This window comes from Apodemus sylvaticus, chromosome 7, assembly GCF_947179515.1.
Source record: "Apodemus sylvaticus chromosome 7, mApoSyl1.1, whole genome shotgun sequence".
Classification (NCBI taxonomy): Eukaryota; Metazoa; Chordata; class Mammalia; order Rodentia; family Muridae; genus Apodemus; species Apodemus sylvaticus.
Genome location: NC_067478.1, coordinates 1,322,187 through 1,344,728, shown reverse-complemented (window position 1 = coordinate 1,344,728; position 22,542 = coordinate 1,322,187). Strand labels below are relative to the sequence as shown.

General features: G+C 44.0%; 2 protein-coding genes and 1 pseudogene across 4 annotated transcripts in view; 1 reads left to right on the top strand and 2 right to left on the bottom strand.

Moving 5' to 3' along the window:
* Positions 1-2,044: 2,044 nt before the first annotated feature.
* On the bottom strand, positions 2,045-4,245 carry LOC127688353 (spliceosome-associated protein CWC15 homolog; annotated as a pseudogene).
* On the bottom strand, positions 2,045-18,643 carry Znf445 (zinc finger protein 445). 3 transcript variants are annotated; one of them, XM_052186895.1, is made up of 7 exons: positions 18,382-18,643; positions 13,882-14,446; positions 10,971-11,139; positions 10,564-10,658; positions 10,197-10,323; positions 8,752-8,862; positions 2,045-7,999 (listed from the first exon to the last, which is right to left on the bottom strand). In XM_052186895.1, exons 2-7 carry the CDS (start codon positions 14,302-14,304, stop codon positions 5,922-5,924), a joined length of 3,003 nt encoding a protein of 1,000 aa, XP_052042855.1. In that variant the 5' UTR covers positions 14,305-14,446; positions 18,382-18,643; the 3' UTR covers positions 2,045-5,921. The 3 variants fall into 3 exon arrangements, with proteins under 3 accessions (XP_052042855.1, XP_052042856.1, XP_052042857.1); XM_052186896.1 differs by having other exon boundaries at positions 13,882-14,309; XM_052186897.1 differs by having other exon boundaries at positions 10,600-10,658; positions 18,382-18,642.
* Positions 18,238-22,542, top strand: part of Zkscan7 (zinc finger with KRAB and SCAN domains 7) — a 23,311-nt gene continuing 19,006 nt past the window's right edge. The window contains 1 exon segment of the mRNA XM_052189212.1: positions 18,238-18,469. Coding sequence (XP_052045172.1) covers positions 18,238-18,469 — 232 coding nt within the window.

The following is a 22,542-nucleotide window of genomic DNA, read 5'->3' as shown; positions in this document are numbered from 1 at the left end:
GGGGGGAAGCTGACTCTTCCTTCCATTTCTGCCATCACTATTAATTCTTTTTGTTGGTGGGTTTTTTTGTTTTGTTTTGTTTTTTGGATTTGGTTTTTTCGAGACAGGGTTTCTCGAACTCAGGGAACTCAGAAATCTACCTGCCTCTGCCTTCCAGAGTGCTGGGATTACAGGTGTACACCACCATCCGGCATTATTAATTCTTTAAAATGAATTGAATAATTTACTTCACCTACTAAAAAGGGCCTCCCTTCTCCCTTTTGCCTTGTTTCCATGATCTTGAAATTTGTATTTTAAGTAAAATGAGATTTATGTTTCTATTGTTCAAACTGTTTTCAAGTCAACAGACCACAAAGACTTTCTGAGAACTAGATATATGTGACTTGAAGAGCAGAGATTTTTGAAACTGGCAAACCACAATGGCTTCAAGAACTTTTGACAATGTGTTTGTTTTAAATGCCAACCACAAAGGTCCACTTTTGTAATAGGCTTTGCTTGCTTGTTTACAAAGGCATGAAAGACCTATAAAAGATTCCCTCTGCCACAGCTGAAGGCCACTTCCTTCACCTACTCCCATGAAGAGCAAGTTGGCCTGACTATAATAGAACTTTTTTGCCTTGCAACATTGCTGTCACTGATACTCCAACACTACAACAGAAACAGCTATCAATAAAAGTGAGGGGCTGGTGAGATGGCTCAGCAGTTAAGAGCACTGACAGCTCTTCCGAAGCTCCCGAGTTCAAATCCCAGCAACCACATGGTGGCTCACAACCATCCATAATGAGATCTGACGCCCTCTTCTGGAGTGTCTGAAGACAGCTACAGTGTACTTACATATAATAATAAATAAATCTTTGGGCCAGAGCAAGCAGGGACCCCAGCGAGCAAAGGTCCTGAGTAAATTCCCAGCAATTACACGATGGCTCACAACCATCCATCTGTACAGCTAATGTACTCATATATATAAAATAAATCTTTAAAAAGATAAAAATTAAAAAAAAAAAAAAAGTAAGCAAGAGCCAGACATGGTGGCACAGTTGTGTCTCAACACTTAGAGGTAGAGGCAGGAGGATCAGGAGTTCAAGACCTATAACAATAAATCAGCAATTGTTCTAGCAGCAACAGGAAGCTCAGGCAGTATGCGAATGCTGCCCTGGGGCAGGTGCAAGAAGGGCTGTGCACTTTCCAGAGAGCTTGGCAACGGCCTTGCTTTCTTTTAAATGGACACAGCAGCATTGCCTTGAGTAATTTCATGGTGCTCTACTTAACGTATCACCCAGGCCAACCAGCAGGATTTGACTCTGCGTCCTCTGTGAGCCTCTGCTTGCACAGGCAAAGGAGCCTCCTTCCTGCCATACACTCCACTCCACCCTCAGGCCCACAAGGCTGACCTGCAGGAATATTGGAAGGTTATTGGGTGCAGATAGTGTCTCAGTGTTAGAAGCTGGGTGTTCCTAGCAACCTGGTCTTTGTTATGTAAAGCATTCCATCCTGGCCAGGCCTGATTCCTCCTGGGGACCACACACCACTTCTCTGGGCCTGTTACTCTGCCCGATGTTTCCAACCTGAAGGTGAGCCTGGCATTGTCTTTGCTTCCCACAGCTTCTGCTTTATGGCAGTCCACCACATGGCTTCTATTCCAGAACATAAAAGGGTAACCAAGTGGGGGGAGGGAGTGCGGGCAAGAGGTATACATCTCATAACTTGAGATAGTGCTGAGGAGAAACAGAAAACTGTTTTCTGCAAACTGACACATTTCATTGTCACATTGAAGCTGTTTAACAGTCTCTCTTTGCCAACAGTCATTTTGTGTTACTCCATATTTGGCCGGATAATGCTGAGAATTTAGGAGATAAAGTAGGCCGGGTATGATGGTGCACACCTTTAATACCAGCACTCTGTAGGAGGATAGGAGTTTGAAGCCAACCTGGTCTTCAGAGCAAGTTCCAAGACAGAGGGGCTGGGGCAGGAGAGGAGGTAGCAGCAATGCAAGTGAGTGGCAGAGCTGGGACTTATGTATAATAATTATATAGATATCAGAGGCCATGATTAACTTTTATTTATTTCGATGTACTTTAACAGTTGAAAGTCACCATATTATCCCGTTCAATAATCTTAGTTTGTTCTGCATCAATAATTAGAAAAACAAGTGAAGAACCTTTCCATTCTGATTTCACTAGCATCTCATACCCAGAGAACAGGGAGCAGTATAGCATACATCATCCCATTTCATAAGTTTACACTCTTATGTCATGTCTTTTGAACCCACAGAAGATTGTGCAAAATATTAACTCTACACCAGGAATGGTTATATGACAAACACTAGTCTCAACGTCACACATGCATTTCATTACTGTCCCCACCACCACCCTATGTTAGAACTCCATCCCACATACAGAATAACGAAACCCAAAACAGTAGAAGTGATGTACTTTGAATGTGCTTAGAATTCATATGAATAGTGTATTATATATACAGCTTCTGCAGCTCTTCATTTAGTTTTCTGAGCTGGAGGATAGTCTCCCACATTTGCTATAATTGTCTTTTTGTTGTTGTGGTGGTGGTGGTAATTGCTTGAACAGGATCTTAGTGTTCTTTATCCCCAAGTGGCCTTGAACATTTGGTCCTCTTGTTTTGGCATCCCACATTTGGGTTACAGTGTCCCCACAACACTGAGCTTTATATTCTTCCAAAGTACCAAACATCTCCTGCACTGTCCCTTTTTCTAATGGCAAACGGGGCTCTGCCAGTCCCACGATCTAAACACTGCTGGAGTGAACTGGCTCATGTTCACCATTCTTCACATTGGTCCAGGAAGGGAACAGTGGATGGAGCACACAATTTCCTAAGACTTCTAAAGTTGCCTGGCAATTTATCTTTATTTCCACTTACAAGGGGGATCTGAATCCCAGTTATTCCACCCATTTCATACTTAAGCTTTCAAAAATTAACTTCTCTAAGAGAGTACTAAGAAAGTCCACATGGTTTCTTCTCTGTACACTGTGGTTTGACATCCTTCAGTAAGGATGTAACTGACCACACTAACCAGCTGAGTAAGAGGCCATCCGCGATATCCATTACTCCATAACAGTCTCAGCCCATCTGTTTATCCATATCTCAAACTTCAGTTCCTCAGGCAGTAGAGAGAAAGGCCATGCTCAAAGAAGCCTGTGCTTTCCAGGCCAAGTTCAAGTATAAGATTAGACATGGTTGCCAAGACAATCAGAAGCTGTTCAACTGGCACTCTACTACTCAAACCCATCAATAATTGGGCTCATAGCAGCTGTGTACTTTTGAGTACGACTTTCATTCAATACTTGACTCAAGGCCTGCTTTATAAAGTCCTCCCTCCCGCCTGTCTGATCAAGACCCACTTAAAAAAGTTCTACTCCTGACTCGACAGAACTGGATTCTTTCAGAGAGGCAATTTGAAAATACAGAATTTTTTTAATACTCGTGCTATTTTTTTGTTTTTGTTTTGTTTTGTTTGTTTTTGGGTTTTTTTTTGTTTTTTTTGTTTGTTTGTTTTTTGGTCCTTAACACTTTAGTCTTTAATTAAGTACATAAAACTGTACTACTTAATATATTTGTGCCTGAACATTTTGTAAAATTCAGATCACAGTGTTATCGTTTACAAATTTGTCTTTCTTCTGATCATCTACACCTTTTGCACAGTTCTTAAGAAACGACATCATCACACCTTTATTTAACCTTGAAGTTGGCCTGAGCCAGTGAGATTTAGGAGAGGGTTTCCACACAGAATGTTGTCCATGTGAATGCTCTCTTCCTCTGCTTTTTGTTGTTCCTTCCTGGCCTGCTCCTCAGCCCTTTCCTTCATCTTTTCTAGCTCTGCAAGAAGAGTTACAGTATCATCACCGTCATTGCTCCTCTTCAGAGTCTTCATCTTCCTCATCTGTGGGAGCATCGTTAGCATCAAAGCTGGCAGCAGGAATCTGGTCTAAGCAGGGCTTGACACTGAAGAGGAAGTTGTATGTTCTTGGGTTGGATGGTCCCTATTTTTTTCCCCATGCAACAGCTCTTGCTCTCACTCTCTCTCTCTTCCAACTCTCTCCTGAAGTCACAGTTGTGAACCTCTTCAGGGGCATCCTGTGTGGTTTGTCTGTACTTTATATGATAGGGAAGGTTTCTGCTTGAATACTGCTTGGAGAGCTGGCTCAAGTCCCCTTCTCCTTTTCCTCTCCCACCTCTTGCAGGTTCAAAAGCTGACCTGGCTGCTGTTGTCATCTTTTACTTCTGGCAGGGGTCCTACACAGCAACTTCTGAAGCTCACTCACAAACCATTTTGACCCTTAACTTCTCCTCCTGCTAGTTTTAAAATGTAGTTTGTATGACTGTTTAGTTTGCATGTCTGTGAGCCAAGTGCAGGTCTGGCGCACACACAATCCAGGGCAGGGTGTGGGATTCTCTGGGACTGGAGATGGCTGAGCTGCCACAAGACGCAAGGAACTGAACCCTCACAAAAGCAACACAAGTACTGTGCAGACTCATTTCTTTACAGATTAGAGCAGCATTTTTTTTTCTTAATTGATTGTTCTACAAAATCTGTCAACCTCAGCACCCCAAAACAGCTTTCCCAAGTGCTTGGTCAGGCTGTACTGACAAGCGTAACTGGGAACCCAGGTTACACTAGCAGTTAAAGCATAGTCCTCAAGAGATGGGAGCAGGACAGAATTAAACGACAAAGGTCCAGGATAACGACTATGAACAAAGGGCTCTATCAGAGACATCATTATAATTAATGTGTAAACAATACCTCTGTAAAGCTTGGTCCCAGGACTCACTTCCTGTCCATTCTTCAGACAGCTCATCTGCTTCACCCCAGGGACTCTATACTACCCCTAAAGTCACCAGACAAGAGCCTACCTTTTCTGTCTTGATTCTTTCCCAATAAAGCAACATGGATCAACACACACACACACACACACACACACACACACACACACAATCCAACTTTCTTTTGCTTTTTAGTCAATTAGGGATTTTGTTTGTTGGGATTGGGGGAGTGTTGTTTGTTTATTGAGATAAAGTTTCTCTATGTAGCCCTGTCTGTCTTGGAACTCCTAGAGATGCCACTGCCTCCCAATACCTGGTTCCATTTAGTTTTACTCTGTCAGCAACACTACATCCTGGACAGCTTGTTTAAAAGTACAATCAACATCTTAACCAGATTCCTTGCCATTCTTATCTGGATTCCTTTGTCCTCAACACATTATCACCATCCAAAATATGATCTAATTGATTTAGTGACTTCTAAATCCCAAACCAAGAAGGGTTTTTGTCTGTTCTGGTCACCGGCACGTGGGGAATGCTCTTATATCTCAGCTGAAATGATGGATTAATGCTGCCTGTCTAGACCAAGCAATAGAACCCAGCACCCTGTCCTTTTCACCTGCCACTGAGACTACTTAAGGACCACAGCTAATGACCAAAAATAGATTATAAACTAAAGCCCCAACCAGAGCACTCCAGGAGACATCTGAGAATACAAGTTCTTGGTTTTAAAGTCAACAGAACAGCACCAACACAAACAGACCCTAAAGAAGTGGGGATCCAAATGGCCCCTTCCCAACAGACACATCTTACTATGCTACAGACTTGTTTTCCAATCATAAACAGCAAGAATTATCTAAGGAGACCTGGCTGTCAGAGTCCTGGGTTAAACCTAGGGGCCAGGACCTCTGTAAGACCCCAGAGAACATTCTGTTCTTCTCCAACATGACTTTCCAGAAGGAAGACTGAGAAGTCCCTGAGTTTTGAAACCATCAAGATTCCATATCAAGAACATCCAAGCCAGAAAGGACCGGCCCTTTACAAAGGTTTTCCCCAGTGCCTACCACTAAAGTTCTCTAGAAATGTAACCAGGAACTATTCCTCCCCCTACTGTCATCAAAGACCCCAGGCTAATTTCTAACATGGTTTTTCACATGCCGAGTCAAATTGGAAGACCACCTGAAGGTCTTCCCACACACTATGCATTTGAAGGGCCTCTCTTTTGTGTGACATCTCTTGTGGCTAACGAGATGTGAATGCTTCTTAAATATTTTCTCACAAAAGTTGCATTTGTGGCAGGCTTTCTTCTTGGTGGGCACATTCTGGAATGCAATGGACCTCAAGCTCTCATCGGAAGGGCCATCACACTCTGTATGGAGCTTCTTTCCACTTGGTTCTAACTCTTGAATATTTAACCTTACATCCTGACAGTGAGATAAGCCAGGCTTATCTGAACATAGGCCATATTCAGACTGCAGTGTTCTGCTGGGTTTTCTCTGGTCAACAGAATGCTCAGACATCTCAACAAAATCTTTATCACGCCACTGAGATTGAAAAGGTTGCTCTGTAGTGTGGATCCTCTGGTGATTAACAAGTCGATAGTTTCTATCAAAAGATTTTTCACAGAAGTTGCACTTAAAGCGTCTCTCTCCACTGTGTATTCCCTTATGATCTAAAAGACTTCTTTTACGTGTAAAGGTTTTCCCACATTCTTGACACCAAAAGGGCTTCTGATCAATGAGGTTTTTTGACTGTAGATTTGAAGTCTCTTTACTTTCGTGATACTTATACTGCTTGTGCAAAAAGTGTTTTCTCTCATGTCTGTAGAGATTGGAACTCCATCGGAAAGCTTTTTCACACTCCCTGCACTTAAAGGGCTTCTCTCTAGTGTGAACTCTCTCATGAATGAGAAGAAATGAGCGATTATGAAAGGCTTTGCCACAATATTTACACTTATTAGGCTCCTCTGTATTATGACCAAGCTGAAGAATGGGAAACACTGTACCCTGACTAAAAGGTAGGCAGACACGTTCAGGTTTTATTTTAATAGCATGTTGCTTTCGCTTCATATGAATAATATAAGATGACCTATAGCTAAATGTTTTTCCACATCCATTACACTGGTATGGTTTCTCCCCTGTATGAATCCTCTGATGCTCAATGAGTGATTTCTTTTGAGTAAAAGTTTTCCCACAATTCTGACATGGAAAAGTTTTCTCTACTGTAGAAATAACCTGAGATTGAGTGTAATTCTGCTTGAAGTCTTCTTGACGTTTCTCTTTGTGATGTAATTTCATATGTCGAGAAAAGTTTGACTTCCACCGAAAGGTTTTCCTACATCTAGGACATTTATAAGGTTTCTCCTGTGTGTGAATCCTTTGGTGTTCAAGAGCATAGGACTTACAGGAGAAGTTTTTCCCACACTGGTTACAGTGTAAGTGTCTCTCCTCATCCTGGTCTGTCAAATGATGGCTGACATCCAAGCTGCAGGTGAGAGCATTTTTATACTTACTGGATTCATGTTTCTGTTTAGTATGGGTTTCCTGGTGCAGACGGTAGGCTGACAAATGTTGGAAAGTTTTCTCACAACAGCTGCATTTGTAAGGTTTCACTCCAGTATGAATTTTCTCATGTCGTATACAGTTTGAACGCCACTTGAAAGCTTTCTCACACACCCTGCATTTAAACATGTTCCCTTGACTGTAACATCTCTGATGATATTCAGGATGGGAATGGGAGCTCTTCCTTAAGGTCTCCCCACATCTGTCCGTTTTATTCTCTTTCAGTTCAGTATTCTGATGCACACCAAACCCCTCAACTATATCTCTGAGTCCTTCCCCATATTTATTATTATAATGGTGTGCACTTTTTCTGAAGTTTCTGTCATAGACATGTTTAAAGGATAGCTTTTTCCTAGAAATATTCACACATTTAATATGTTTTAACTCAAGAAAACCATTGTTTCTCAATACTTCAGATTCTCTTCCCGTCCTCTGACTAATTTCCGTTCCTTCCGTCGTCTCTTTCACTTCTATGGAGTCCCCACAGGACTTCTGTAGCCTGCTTTGCTCTTTAAAAGATTCTCTGAGCTCTGTTTCCTCAGAAACAGTTGTCTCAGGACATACTGACGGCTTTAAACAGCTTTCTGTGTATTCTGAAGGTTCCTGTTTCAAGATGAACTTGCTTGACTTAATTTGAAGCTTACCTCCTGGGGTGGGGGGAGAAAAAAAAAACAAGAACACATATGTACACATGCACCCACACAGGAAAGTGTATTTTTCTTCCATATTTGGAACTGGAAAAGGCAACAAAGAACTATAAATAAGATTCTTGGTAGCAAGAATTTTGCCTGTCATTCCCTTTATACAAAACAGTCAAGGATAAGACAAAGAAAGAGTATCTCAAATAATAAGAAAGGGAGAAGGAAGGGCCAGATACAGCAGGTAGAGGGAGGGACACAGAAATCAAATCTAGCAGGGCAATAAACAAACCTAAAAAGAATATTAATAGCAACAAAACAGAGAAAAATTATGGCACAGGAGCACCACACAAAAGTCCCCCAAAGCCAAGACCTGGTGCTTCATGTAGGGCCTTGCTGAAAAAACTAGATCTAAGCTCATGATAAAAGGAAAAATCAAACAAGGAAGAGCCAGAATGGGATGGATGAACACAGGTAATTCAGAGTTAGTGCAGACACAGAAATGAGGAGCATTAGAACTTAGTGGAAAAGAAAACAGGGAAGCCCTACGATGAGCAAGAACTGATACAGAGATGCTAGGGAAGGGTCAAGGCTAGAACGAAATGGCCTATTATAAGTCAAGCAGGACATGGCCCAGGGTCATAGCATCCCTTAGTAACCCCTAGCAAATAATGGAGTAAGTCCCTCCTGGTATAGTTAACCATATGAAAGAAAGGAATGCATGTAAGAGGGCATAGTGTAGCACTGTTGACGGAGCTCACCTTCAGACACAGCATCAACATCCCTCTTAAGCTGAACTGTGCAATTATTCGCACCCCATGGCTTCCTTGCTTCTAGCCAGGAGACCAGAGCAGGTTTGGAAGAGGAGCCCACTGCAGAAAAGAAATGGGATGTGAGGTAAGACAGGCCACACAGAACTACTTTCTAGGACCTACAGTCCTAGCAGAGAGTAGAGAAGGCCAGAAAGACAAATGCAAAAAGCTAGAACAGAATGCCTGGCCAGCCATTTGTGACAGCCATAAGACAGTGGTTCTCAACCTTCCTAATGCTGAAACCCCTTAAAACAGTTCCTCATGTTGTGTTGACCCCTAACCATAAAATTATTTTCACTACTACTTCATAACTGTAATTTTACTACTGCTATGAATCATAATGTACATATTTTTTGGAGATACACATTTGCCAAAGGGGTTGTGACCCATACACTGAGAACTGCTGGCCTAAGCAGAGAGGAGAGGCTGAGAAAGTCACAGGCAAAGGAGCTTCAAGAATTCTCCAAAGTAGAACTGGGAAGATGCCTCATCAGGTAAAGAGCACTGGCTGCTCCTCCAAAGGATCTGACTCAATTCCTAGCATCCACACTGTGGCTAACGACTATCTGTAACTCACGTTTCAAGGGATCTGATGCCTCTTCTGACCTCCATGAGCATTATATGCAGGCAGGGCACAAACACACATGCAGGCAAAATACCCATACACATAAAATATCTAACAACAATGATAATAATACTCTCTAGAGGTGAGAAGCATACAACTACTCAATTGGCTACATCAGTTAGCAATATTTGAGTGCCTAAATGGACTAGGAACTTAAGACAGATTCAGTCTTCTCAATAACCTCACATGACAGATTTTACCATCTCCATTATTCAAGGACAGTTTAGTAATAGATTAAGTAACAAGCTTGGTGGCTATAGAACCAAAATCTACAGCAAGGCCCCTTTCTATAGTAATTAAAAAACAAAAACAAAAACAAGGGTCAGTGAAGATGGCTCCGCAGGTAAAGGTGCTGCCACCAAGCTTAGAGAGAGTATGGCTCATAGGATGCACACGGTAAACAGGACAGGAACTCGCCTCACTAGCTATCTTCTGTATGAGCCATGGCATGCAAGCACCTACATGCATACATATCCATGCACACAAATGAATAGTTCTTTGCTTTTTTTAAGATTACAAAAGGAGAAGAACATGGCTGGAGAGATGGCTCAGCAGTTAAGAGCACTGACTGCTCTGCCAGAGGTCCTGAGTTCAATTCCCAGCAACCACATGGTGGCTCACAACTATCTGTAAGGGGATCCGATGCACACTTCTAGTGTGTGTCTGAAGACAGCTGCAGTGTACTCAATATAAATAAAAAAGTAAATAAATCATTTAAAAAAAAAAGAGTAAACAATAGTGAAGGTAGCTAGGGATACGAAAGACTTACCCACAGAAACGACATTCCCATAATTCTCCAGGATAACATCCCGATAAAGATTGCGCTGAGCTGAGTTCAAACATCCCCACTCTTCTTGAGAGAAGGTCACCTCCACATCCTGGAAAGTCAAAGCTTCCTGAAAAAATAAAGAACTGTGGCTTAGAGCTGATTCCCAGCTCTCAGCTGTCAAGAGAATCATGGGCCCGACACGGAGTTAACACTGGATACATCTGGCAAAGGGGAAAGGCCATCACCCAGCAGAAAGCTCTGGATTCTGACTACAAAGTTAAATGACAACCCAGGATGAAGAGAGCTGCACTACCCATCCGGCAGCCATGCCATGACACCAGGAAAGACCCAAAGCCCTGGGGCTCACCTGTAGCTTGATTACCAAAGGCTTGCTGGCTGTTACCTGGTATTCTATGCTCTCTTCTATCTGGAAATAGTCAGGCACGGAGACAGCAGGAGAATCTGAAGGAGAAAAGAGCCATGAGAGAGTTGTCCAGCTCTGAACACCCAAGAAGCCCACTCTCCTCACTCCTAGAGGATTCCTGGACCTACAAGCAGACTGCTATTCAAGATGCACAGACACATCCTCAGTGCCAGTTAGGGACCAGGAAAGGGAGAGTGAATGGAAGAAGCCAACCAGACATGGATCCCAGAAGCGTTCAAGAGAACCCAGTTAGGTGGGATAGATGAGTCTAAGAGAGTGGATGATAAGAAGACAACAGTATAGGAAACACAAGACGTGTGACATAAAGTTAGGGTCTAGGCAGTGAGTACCAGTTTGTTCAGCCAGGAAATCACAAATTCCTATTTCATGTGGAGTCTCCAAGTGGTCCTCTAGATCAGAACTGTTCCTGAGATGTGATGCAGGGGACCATATCTGTGCGTGCTGCAGAGCACCAGTGCCTATCCAATGCACATCTGGATTCTGAGTAAGGCATGGGTCCTGGCAAGAAGAAAATGTTATGAGAACATTCCTATAGGAATCAGAAAGCAAATTCAGAGAATACTCCCATGGGCCAATCTGTAAAGGTTTAGGCCATCAGGCCCTTTAATCACTTCCTGGCAGAAGGGACCCAGAGAAAAAAGTGATAGAGAAACTTTTCACTCCTTGGCCTCCCTGCACCAAGGAGAGTTTAAGAGGTTCCCACTTAACAGAAGGATGCACTGGAGTAAAATGAGCACTGGTTCACAGCAGAGATCCAGACACAGATACTGAAATGTACAGTGACCTCACAAAACAGAATCACCATTAGAGAGACAATATTAATTTTAAGGGTCAACCAGGATTCAAACCACAAAGAAAATCTCTCCTATGTCCATTCAAGCAGAGAACAAGAAGGAGGGCTTTACCATTGGACTTCAAAAAGCTCTGTCTCTCAGACACAGCTTCCTTAATGTAGAAGAAATGAGTTCAGGAGTCTTCTTGGCACAGTGGCTGACACTTTTTCTAAACTGATGTGAACAAGCCTTAGACTCAGGCCACTGAACATATGACAGACATGTAGACCTAAATGAACTAGTCATAACCAAACCATACTCTTATGCTCTATCTTACGTCACTTCCTAAATTACTATTACATCCCTGTGCACATCTGTTTTGGTGAAAATGACAAATGTACTTTTAGATTTCTAAGAAGGCACATTTTAAAATAAGTATTACTTATGTTAATTTATTACCATTTACCACTGAGAGGCTATGATCAAACCTTAATCTAATTTTTGTAATAAATTTGAGGGATGAACTTCAGAAAATTAGTAACTTTTAATGTGTGAATTTTGCACATATAGGCTCATGTTTTTATATAAATAAAATTTTAAAACCTAAAAAGAAATGATAAATGCTTTTTGAAAAACTCAAAAGGAGCCAGATATGGTGGCACAAACATTTAATCCCAGCACTCGGGAGACATTTAGATCTTTGTTGGTTCAAGGCCAGGGCTATATAGAGACCATGTTTCAAAACAAAACAAAAACCTCAAAAGGCAAAGCATCAGAATGCAGAAGTAACATAGCACCATTTTACTGTTAGGCTGGTACAATGCTCTGCTTTCTCTGTACTGGGAGTTATTATCAGACACATGATAAAGCATTCAAGTGATTACTGAACAAATCCTCATAACTTTACCATTTTTGCATTTCTTTCTCAATAAACTGAAAGGTTAACTATGCAGACTCCATTTTGTTACCTCAGATAAAATTTGTCTTTCTGAGCAAGGTGCCTGTAACTAAAAACAAACAATTCCAGGAAGGCTCCCCAGGGAATGGCACTATTAGAAAGGAGTCGAAGGATAGCGGTGTGGCCTTCTTGGGAGAAGGTGTTTATGGGGTGGACTCTGAGGTGTCCAAGGCCCACATCAGGCTGTAGCTCTCATCTACTGCTCCAGCACCTGTGCGTGGACTGCTATGTCCCCCACTGTGATGATCTGTATGTGCTCAGTCCAGGCAGTGGTACTATTAGAGGGTGTGGCCTTGTTGGAGAAGGTGTGTCGCTGTGGGCATGGGCTTTAAGACCCTTGTCCTAGCTGCCTGGAAGCCAGTATTCTGCTAGCAGCCTTCAGATGAAGGCTCAGTTCCAACTGTACCAGGCCTGCCTGGATACTGCCATATTCCCACCTTGACAATAATGGACTGAACCTCTGAATCTGTTAAGCCAGCCCCATTGAATGTTGTCCTTATAAGAGTTGCCTTGGTTATGGTGTCTGCTCACAGTAGTAAAGCCCTAACTAAGACACCCACCATGAGTGATAACGGACTAAACCGCTGAAAGTCTAACCAAGCCCCAGTTAAATATTTTCCTTTATAAAAGCTGCTATGACATGGCTGACATGGTCATGGCATCCCTTCACAGCACAAGAATAGTGACAATACAGGATCTTTGCAAAAATTAGCCTAACTTCCTCAATTTTGCTAGTTGGGTAATTTGGCTTTCATAACTATCTACTTAGTTTACAGCTGCAAAAAGGAAAGCTTAGAAAATTTCCAGCCAGAAAATGGTTTTCTTGCTTAAATAGAAACCCCAAGAAAGGCTCAGGAGTACACGTAAGGTCCCAAATACCCATATGTAGTCACCAGCCAGCTAAAATAAAGACTTTCAATTGGTTCACAGAACTGTATCTGAGTGGTCTTCCCTAGTAGGAGTCCCACAACAATATGTCTAAGAATAGTAAGGCTGTTGGACAAAGCTTAAAGTTGAGGCTTTCCAATCTCCCAGCCCAGAGATGCCCCCAACCCTTGTACCCATTCCCACTCCTATATCCTCAAAAACCTTCAGAAAAGGAAACATGGCTCATGCAGACTGTTCTTTTGTGTTCTTCCATTCAGATATCACGATTCCTGACTCCCTTCAGTTCCCTGCAGCCCCTATCACTCTAAAAAGCTATGGTATCATTATCAAGCAAAATCAGATCTTATGTGGAGATGGACCTTCTAGGACATAAACACATATCCAAAAGGTAAAGTCTATGATGTATCAATCAATACCTGCTGATTCTATTTTAAGGTGGTCTTCATCTGTAAAATGGAAGGAGCACCTTGTTAAAGGGTCCATGATTAGAGTCCAGTTCTCAGATATTCAGGTATCAAAAGAATTAACAAGGGGATGCTCCTCTACATTTCCCAGGCTCACAGTTCAGAGGACCTTGTTATTTACAAAAAAGGCAGGCAGATCTTACTGTGTACCACCTACCGTCTGGGCTGTTCCATCAAGGTCCCTCTGCAGCTCTTCCAGCAGGGCCACAACCTCCGCGCCACTCTCAGGGCAATGGAGCTGCACCCATGTCCGGAGCTCCCCAGGCAGGATGCTCAGGAACTGTTCCAGCACCAACAACTCTAACATCTGTGCTTTGGAAAGAACATCAGGCCTCATCCACCAACGGCAGAGCTCCTGGAGCCGGCGCAGAGTCTCTAGGGGCCCAGAAGATTCGTGGTAGCGAAGCTGTCTGAAGAGCTGACGGAATAGCTCCTGGCCAGGGCGGTTAAGTGTCTGTGGCCTGGCAGTATGCACTGAAATACAGCCATCATCCTCCTCTTCCTTCTTTACCAAACGAAGGCAGCCTTGTTCCCTTGACACCTGAGCTGCGCGGGCAGCATACCACCTGCCTGGAGGCATCACTCCTATCCAGAGTCACCCAGAAGAACACGAAACAAATCTGTTACTTTCACTAAATCACTGCTGTATCCTTGCAAGTATCTTCACAGTACTGCAGTGTGTGGCGTTGTTTGCTAGGTCATCAGAAGTCACTGGTAAAAGACTGAAATAACCAACACTTTATGTTCAGACGAGAAGAGACAAAGAAAATGATGTCCACACACATGATGGAGCTAGGTTCTAGCTAGGAGGTGGGGATCACTTGGATGTGTGAAAAGACATACATACATGAGCACCTGTAGACTAAGACCTAGGGTAGTAAGCTAATAAAGTATAGTTAAGACATTCATAGGGCTAGAAAACACAAGTGGCTGATTAAAAAGGTTGAAGAGCATCTAAATAAGTAGACAGACACACCACACTACAGTCACATATTGGGAGACATGGCGTGAAAAGCTACCAATTCTTATCAAGTTGATGTTTAGTTTATGTCCAATCGGAATCTCAGGAAGATGGGAGGGAAGCTGGGAATGCAATTCAGTGGTACAACAATTGCCTAACACACACAAGTGCCTGGAATTAATCCCCAGAACCACAGAGAAAAGGAGAAAAGACCCTTGGCAGGAGAAGAGCTATGTAAAGATCATACTATAATTTATATTAAAAGGCAAAGGGGCCGGGCGGTGGTGGCGCACGCCTTTAATCCCAGCACTTGGGAGGCAGAGGCAGGCGGATTTCTGAGTTCGAAGCCAGCCTGGTCTACAGAATGAGTTCCAGGTCGGCCAAGGGCTACACAGAGAAACTCTGTCTCGAAAATAAAAAACCAAAGGAAAAAAAAAGAAAAAAAAAGAAAAGAAAAGAAAAAAGAAAAAAGAAAAAAAAAGGCAAAGGGGATTAGCTAAAAATTACTTTGAACACTAAAGTGAAAGAAATAGGTATACCTGAATTTGTTAAATTTTCAATTTGTGTGTCTGGGTGCTACATGTCACAGCATACATGCTGAGGTAGTCGTAGGTCAACTTACAGGAATCATTCTCTGGATTTCAAGGACCAAGCTCAGGTGCCTTTACATAGTCATCTTACTTGATTTCAAGACTTATGGCCACAGAGATAGCTTCAGAAATTAAGCCAGTGTGGTATTGGTACAGAATAAACATAGATTAAGGAAAAGCATATATGGAAGCAGAATCTGAAGGAGGTAGAGCCATCTGCTTTAGTTACATGATGAAATTTTTAAAATAATAATTGAAATTGATGTAATAATTGAGCAGTAAGACTATATGGAACTGTAGAAATGCCTCAGTGGTTAAAAGACCTTGCTATGTAATTACAAGGACTGAAGTTCTGATTCTAGCACCTACATAAGCGGCCAAGTGTCTGTTACCCTCCAGCTCTAAGGAATCACTGTTTTTCTGAATTCTGTATATACATATACACATATATAACCATACACGCATGTTTGCATACACTCACTCAGAAACACATAAACAAATCTAGAATAAGATGATGATGATGATACCTAAAATGTCCAGATTTTGGTTTCTAAATACCATTCTCCAATAAAAGAATCAGGGCTCTGTAAAGAAGTGGCTGATGCCATGCTGGACGGAGGAAATACAGGTGTTTTGCAATATCACAAAATCAGTAGAAGGCAAAAATTATACACTTAAGCAGGGGCAGATAGTTCAACAAGTAAAGGTGCTTACCTCACCAGCAACCTGAGTTCCATCCCCAGAACCCATATAAAAGTGGAAAGAACTGACTCCATGCCCACATTAGTACACACAAATACACACACACACACACACACACACAGCAATTGTAAATTAAATTAAATTTAAAAAAAGTTAAAGCAAGTCAGGCATGGTAATAATGTCTATTATCTCAGCACTTGCAGAAAGATCAGAAATTCAAGGCCAGCCTGAATTCCTCAAACAAAGCAGTGGGGTCAGAAGTTCACACAGATGTAAAATGATCAGATTTTAAGAAGCTCAGATAGCCAAGGCAGCTAGAGACATGACTTCAATCCCGTCATTTAGGAGACAGAGGAGGGCAGACTTCTGTGTCCTGGAGGCAAAGTCAGTTCCAGCCAGGGCTACGAGAGACTATCTCAAAACAATCAACAAAGTAAGGAGAGAGGAAACCTTCCTTCCTCACATAGGCATTCCAATAAATAATGCAGCCCACCGAGCTCACTGCTACAGACAAGATGCTAATCAGGAAGAGAACGCTGAGGAGAAACAGAATACTTGAATGCAGAATTCAAAATCCTTTCCCCTCAAACAGTAGAAAATTAAACACAGAGATTTTAAAGTGGTGAAATTTCACAACTGCCAATAACAAGATCAACCTTATCTAAGCACAAGAAAACATCAGATATAAGAACATTCTAAAATTCCAAATAACAAAATACTTCAAAAATGTATTGGGAAAAGTATCTTGGGAACTGGAGAGGTGAGTTGTTGATTTAAGAGCGTTGGCCATAGCCAGGCGGTGGTGGTGCACGCTGGTAATCCCAGCACTCTGGAAGGCAGAGGCAGGTGGATTTCTGAGTTCGAGGCCAGCCTGGTCTACAGAGTGAGTTCCAGGACAGCCAGGGCTACACAGAAAAACCCTGTCTTGAAAAAAAACAAATCCAAAAAAAAAAAAAAAAAAAAAGAAGAAGAAGAAGAAGAGCACTGGCCACTGCTTTCACAGGAGCCTAGCTGATCCTAGTTCAATTCCCTATGCCCACCTGCAAGATTATAACAGTTCTATAACTCTAGTCTTAAGAGATCTGACAGTCTCTTCAGGCTTCCATAGGCACCAGGTACACACATTGTGTATAGACACACATGCAGATGAAACATTTACACACTAAAATAATTTTTTAAAATTTTTTTGTCAAGGTCTTAACTATGGCTACGCTTGGAAGTGACCAGTACTACACAGGAAAATAAGGCAGGAAAGGCCTGTAGCATGGCTTTGAGTAAGGTTATCTAGTGTCAAGACTGCAGTTCTATTGAACTTGAGCCAACACAGCAGCAAGAGAGACACACCCACAAGTTGTCTTCTGATGCCCACATGTACACTGCCACACGCACACATATACACTCACACAAAAATAAGATGTAGGGTCAACTGTGGTGGCACACACCTTTAATCCCAGCACTCAGGAGGTAAAATTGGAAGATTTCTATGAGTTCTGTGCCAGTCTGCCCACATGTATGATGTATGAGTTCCAGGCTAGTATAAGTGGGGGTGGTTAGGGTTTATAAAGCTAAAACCCACAATTGCATTGTACCAGGGGCAGAACCGTGCCAGAAGCTTCAAAATTTCTATAACGTGGGTTTCCAAAGCCTAGTTAATTAGAACAATGGACTTCCTGGAGCCGTATGTCTGGTCAAGAATGAAGCTCTGCTGGGTTGGGGAACCAGAAAGTGAAGCTCACAAAATGGAGTCGCCTAATGCTAAATGGGGTTCTCCCATCAGTTCGCGTCCTTCTTATCGTTCTACTCTCAAGCAACTCCGACATCACAAAATACTTCCTGGACATCAGAAGCCATGGCAGGCCAAAACAAAAAACAAAAAAAAATGAGGTTGGGACTGTGAGCATTTTTCAGCTTTCAAGCGCGTTATCAACGCTTAACTTCAAACGCGCCCTTCGGCTTAGAAAACATTTCTACCTTGACTACTTTAAATTTTGAATGAGAGAAGGGCTCATTAAACTGCCCAAGTTCCCGCCCGGTCTTTCCGCCTCGGCTTCCTCAGTAGCAGGGATTACAGGCCGAAGCCACCACACCAAGCTGTTCCAAGCCTTTTTTATCTCAAACATTTTACATCGCAACCGTAGGACTTTATTATTATTGTTGTTATTATTATTATTATGTTTTTAAGGCAACAGCATAACCGACCCACACAGTTCAACGTGGACCTACGTGTAGAGTTTGTCAAGTTAGAATAGCGAGAGTCATAATGGCGGACACCGGACGGCTGGACAGCACCGCTCCGACCGTCCCGCTCCCTGCAGAACCCGCCGCGACCGTGACGCCGCCGCGGGCAGGTCACCGCCACTGCGCCCCGCCGCCCGCTCCTGCACCCGACCTCCCGGCGGCTCACCAGCTCACTCCGGAGCACTCGGGGTTCTTCCTGATGGCGGGTCGCTCGCTGGCCCACTTCCTCCGCGGGCCTCTCCAGGAGAGCGGAAGTACGCTTCTGAGGACTATCTAGGAAACCCGGAGGAAAGCCGTCTCAGCTGCTCTCCACCCCAATTCTGTCTTCAGCGCCCTTGATGTCCGACTTCTGGCTTGGCAATGTGGCTGGATGCTGGATGTTGGCCTAACTTCCATGCCCTGCCCTCCGTGTAGGACCCCGACCCTCGGTCGCATTTGGACTCTACCTGGGACTTTCCAGAGGGTCAGGTGACTATCAGTACATTCTAAGAATTTTTTTACTAACGAATGTTCCTGAGACTGGAGAAAGGAAATTGCCCTAGCCTTAACCCCAGGAGGGTCCTGTACCGAGGGTATGGGACTGGAAAAAGCCCTTAGGGTCCCTCAATAAGATGGTAAATAAGCCTTGGGATCAATTGGATCAGTACACAGAAATCAAAGGACTGGCCCAGGACCGTAGAGTGCACACGAGCAACCTGAGACACAAGCCCACCATCCGTATGGGGTGGGGCGGGGGGGTGGGGGTGCAGATAGTAGATGGGAGAGTCACTAGTGGCTATGATCTGTGAACATTGGTGGAGGTGGGCTGGTGGGACCTTACCCACACAAAGCCCTGTCCCTGTTACGGCCTGTGGGGTCAGCTTGGCCTTTTGCTGACATCATCAGCACAGTGAGGCATTGGTTGATGAAGTCACCGAGCCATTGAAGGCTATTCCTTTATAATATTGTGGGGCCACAGCTTAGCAAAGCCAACAGGAACGGGTGGCATTAGGGTTGGTTTCATTGAGGGCCTGGAAGGTCTTTCTCCATGAGCATGGTCAAGGGGGACACCCTGTCACATGGACCCCCTTCCAGGGCTGAGGCAGATATCAGGGGCAGAGCAGTGGGTTGGACCGAAACAGGCTGTTGGGGAGCTAGCACTGGGTTAGGTCCCAGCGATATGGAGGGAACTTCTGTCTTCATGAGGACAGTGAACAGGAGTCATCATCTTACCCTCTCTTGTATAACCGTAGACTCCAGGTTTTTCCTTTGGTCTAGTCCTAGGCTTCCTTTCCCTTTTGAGTAAACTTGATAACAGAGTTACAGGTGAGGGACAGACAGGGGCCTTCCCCTCTCCAAGTGTCCTTAGGTTGGTCACTAACTGGGATAACTGAGCGTTGTTATCCCTCACATTGGCTCTTAGTGAGCCTGACCCCCATATGGTTCTTCCTCACTGTGATCAGATCACATGAAGAACTAGGTCTCCTGTATGTGCTTCTCAGTGTTTCACACCTCAGGTAGCACAGGAAAAAGTGGTTGCTTTCACACACACACTGATGAGTCTGCTGCTGGCTTAGCCCATCTCGGGGGTTTCTCGCAGGACACTCCTCAAATTTGGGTGTCTGCCCTCTAAGCCCCACCCTACAAGGCTGCTTCTGGGACACGGTTTATATTTGCAAGTCCCTCATCCCCCACATCTGGGTAATCCCTCCAACTGTATCTCTAGAGTGGGGATATCCCAGGAGTCAAAGACAAGGTTCAGTCACCAGGTATAAGGCGAGTGTTCCTCTATAGTGGATCAAGCTACATCCCCAGTGGCTGAGAGCGCTTGCCAAGTCACTTTGGTAAGGTTGTAGGGGTGCTGAGGCCCAGCACCAGAAGGAAGATACACCATAGCTATCTCATGGTTTCTCTGGCTTTGCAGAAGGGCGGGAGATCTTGAGCTTGAGGGGATGGCTCGGGTGTCTGGCTGCTATCCAGTTGGCGTCAGGTGCAGGTGCTAGTCTGATGTGAGTTTCGTGAACCCAAGCAGTTACTCCATCCATTTTAACGGCGGTTGGGGCGGTCAACAGCACCAGGAAGGGCACTCTCTACTTTGCTTCCAAGTTTTCAGCAAAATGACTCTTAGCATATACCCAACCTTCAACTTGGTACTCGTGTGGACCCTCTGGGGTACCTGCTTCTATGGGGCACTAAGTGTAGGCCACAATTGCCGGTGGCTGATCTGGAAAGCTTGCAATTGAGCCACAAGACCCCTGTCAGCCTGAAAAGTCATTCTGGTGGGGGGGGGGGGGTCAAGAGCCAGGGTCAAGGGAATGGGGTTCCATACAGGATCTCGAAGGAGTTAGAGTGAAATGATAGGGAGTATTTCTGGCCCTAAACTATGCCTTGGGAAGGAGCACCACCCAGTCTGTGCCAGGCTATTGTGGATAGCCTTGGGCTTGTATTTTAATGCTAATTCCACTCCTCAGAGGGGCTGCAGATGAGGATTTGCCTTGTGAACCTTCTCCCCACCTTAACTTTTCAAAAAAAGGATTGAACCAATCATTAGGCAGGAGGAAGTGGGAGTAGCTGAGAGTTTGGGGGAGGAGCCACTGGGATAAAGAGGTGATGGAAGTTAGAAACAAAACGAAGTTAAGACCTCACAGAATCCACGGCCCAGGCATAAGGCAGGTGGGGGGGGAGGGGGGGAAGCCCAGACAAGCCCAGGCCAAGCTGGGGCCTTCTCAAGGTTGTTAGAATAGCAGGATGATCCACCCAAGGTCGTTAAGACATTCTAGAAACTAGCTGGCCATAAAGATAAGAAAGTAAACAACCTCTGCTGAGTCATGGGCCATCTGGACTCCCTCCCCTCACCCTCTCTTCTCTTGTGTAGTTTAATGTTAAGCAGGCCCTCTGCTAACAAAAGATAAGCCTCCCGCTCTCCTACGTTGCTGATGTACCTGCACATACTACCTGCTGATGTAATTGTGTGCCAATTACTCCCCCAATGTATGAATTGACCAATCATGTAAAAGCCCGCGAACCCCCCTTGCCTTTTCCCACATAAACCCCTAGCTTTTGGGCTTCAGGGCCAACTCCTCTGTCTCTTGCATGAGACATGTGTTGGCCCAGAGCTTTGCTATTAAACTGCCTCATGTTCTTGCATCAAGCTGGTCTCTCACGTTTCCTTGGGTGTGCGCCGATCTGAGACTCAAGTGGGGTCTCCCCGTTCTGGGGTCCTACAGAGGAAAGAGTGGAGTGAAGAGAATCAGCGAGGGAGAGGCAGAGAGGCGGCAGAGAGAGAAGCTGGGGGCCTGGAGAAACCGCAAATTATATGGGATTATATAGATGGAATTAAAGTAGTTTAGTGGGAGATCTGCCCAATCTAGGCTTGTAACTTGCTTTGTTAACTGATTGAGCATTCTTTTACTGGGGAATTGGGTTGGAAACAAAGTAGCAACACCAGTCACTAAGGTCAATTTGATTGGATCTCCTTCAGGGTCTGATTCATCCTTTCTACCTTATTGCTGCCTGCAGCAACAGGTGAACCAGAGGCCTGAAAGAGAATCCTGGGGCCAAATGGGGAATGGTGAAAGAGAAGTAAGTCAGAACGACTTTTGTTGATCATGACCAAAACTTTTTTTTGTTTGTTTGTTTGTTTTTTTGTTTTTTCGAGACAGGGTTTCTCTGTGTAGCCCTGGCTGTCCTGGAACTCACTCTGTAGACCAGGCTGGCCTCAAACTCAGAAATCCGCCTGCCTCTGCCTCCAAGAGTGCTGGGATTACAGGTGTGTGCCACCACCACCCGGCTGATCATGACCAAAACTTTAATAAATATTAGTCAATATGTAGCTTAGGAAGAACCCCTCCTCCCAGGCTTCGAGGTGAAGTCTGAGAACTGGCTGGCTCCAATCTCAGCAGGTCACGTGATAAGATGAGCATACTTCAAGTCTAGCAGATCCGGAGTACTTCGGGCGTGGCTTCCAGGTGCAAGCAACGGCCTGTATTGTTCTCTAGAGAACAAAGGCCAGGAATATCACAGGGTGAGAGCAGGGGCTGGCGGCCAGGAATGTCACAGGTTGAGCGTAGAGGCTGAAAAGCCCAGCTCAATGCTGGAGAGGGAAGGGAGAAATTCCCCCTTAATTATAAATTTTTTAAAGAACCAGTGGATAAATATATCCATCTAAAGACGGTGGGCTTTTAATCAGTGAGGGAAAGCATTGACTGTGACCCCCTTAAATATTAAATGATGTCCTTTACAGAGGAGGGGAAATAGACTGCCTTATTATTATAAGGATGGTCTCTCAAGGTTGACCCCTATGCAGTCAGGTGTGCTTTCAGGGAACTCAGAAGGAGGACATTTCCTT

Coding starts and splice junctions, on each gene's coding strand:
- Znf445 (XM_052186895.1), bottom strand. CDS start 14,304: ATGCCTCCAGGCAGGTGGTATGCTGCCCGCGCAGCTCAGGTGTCAAGG. Junction 10,659..10,970: donor TTTCCTGGCTGAACAAACTG/GTACTCACTGCC, acceptor TTTCTCCTTCAG/ATTCTCCTGCTGTCTCCGTG. Junction 8,863..10,196: donor TGGGAATGTCGTTTCTGTGG/GTAAGTCTTTCG, acceptor TCTTTTCTGCAG/TGGGCTCCTCTTCCAAACCT.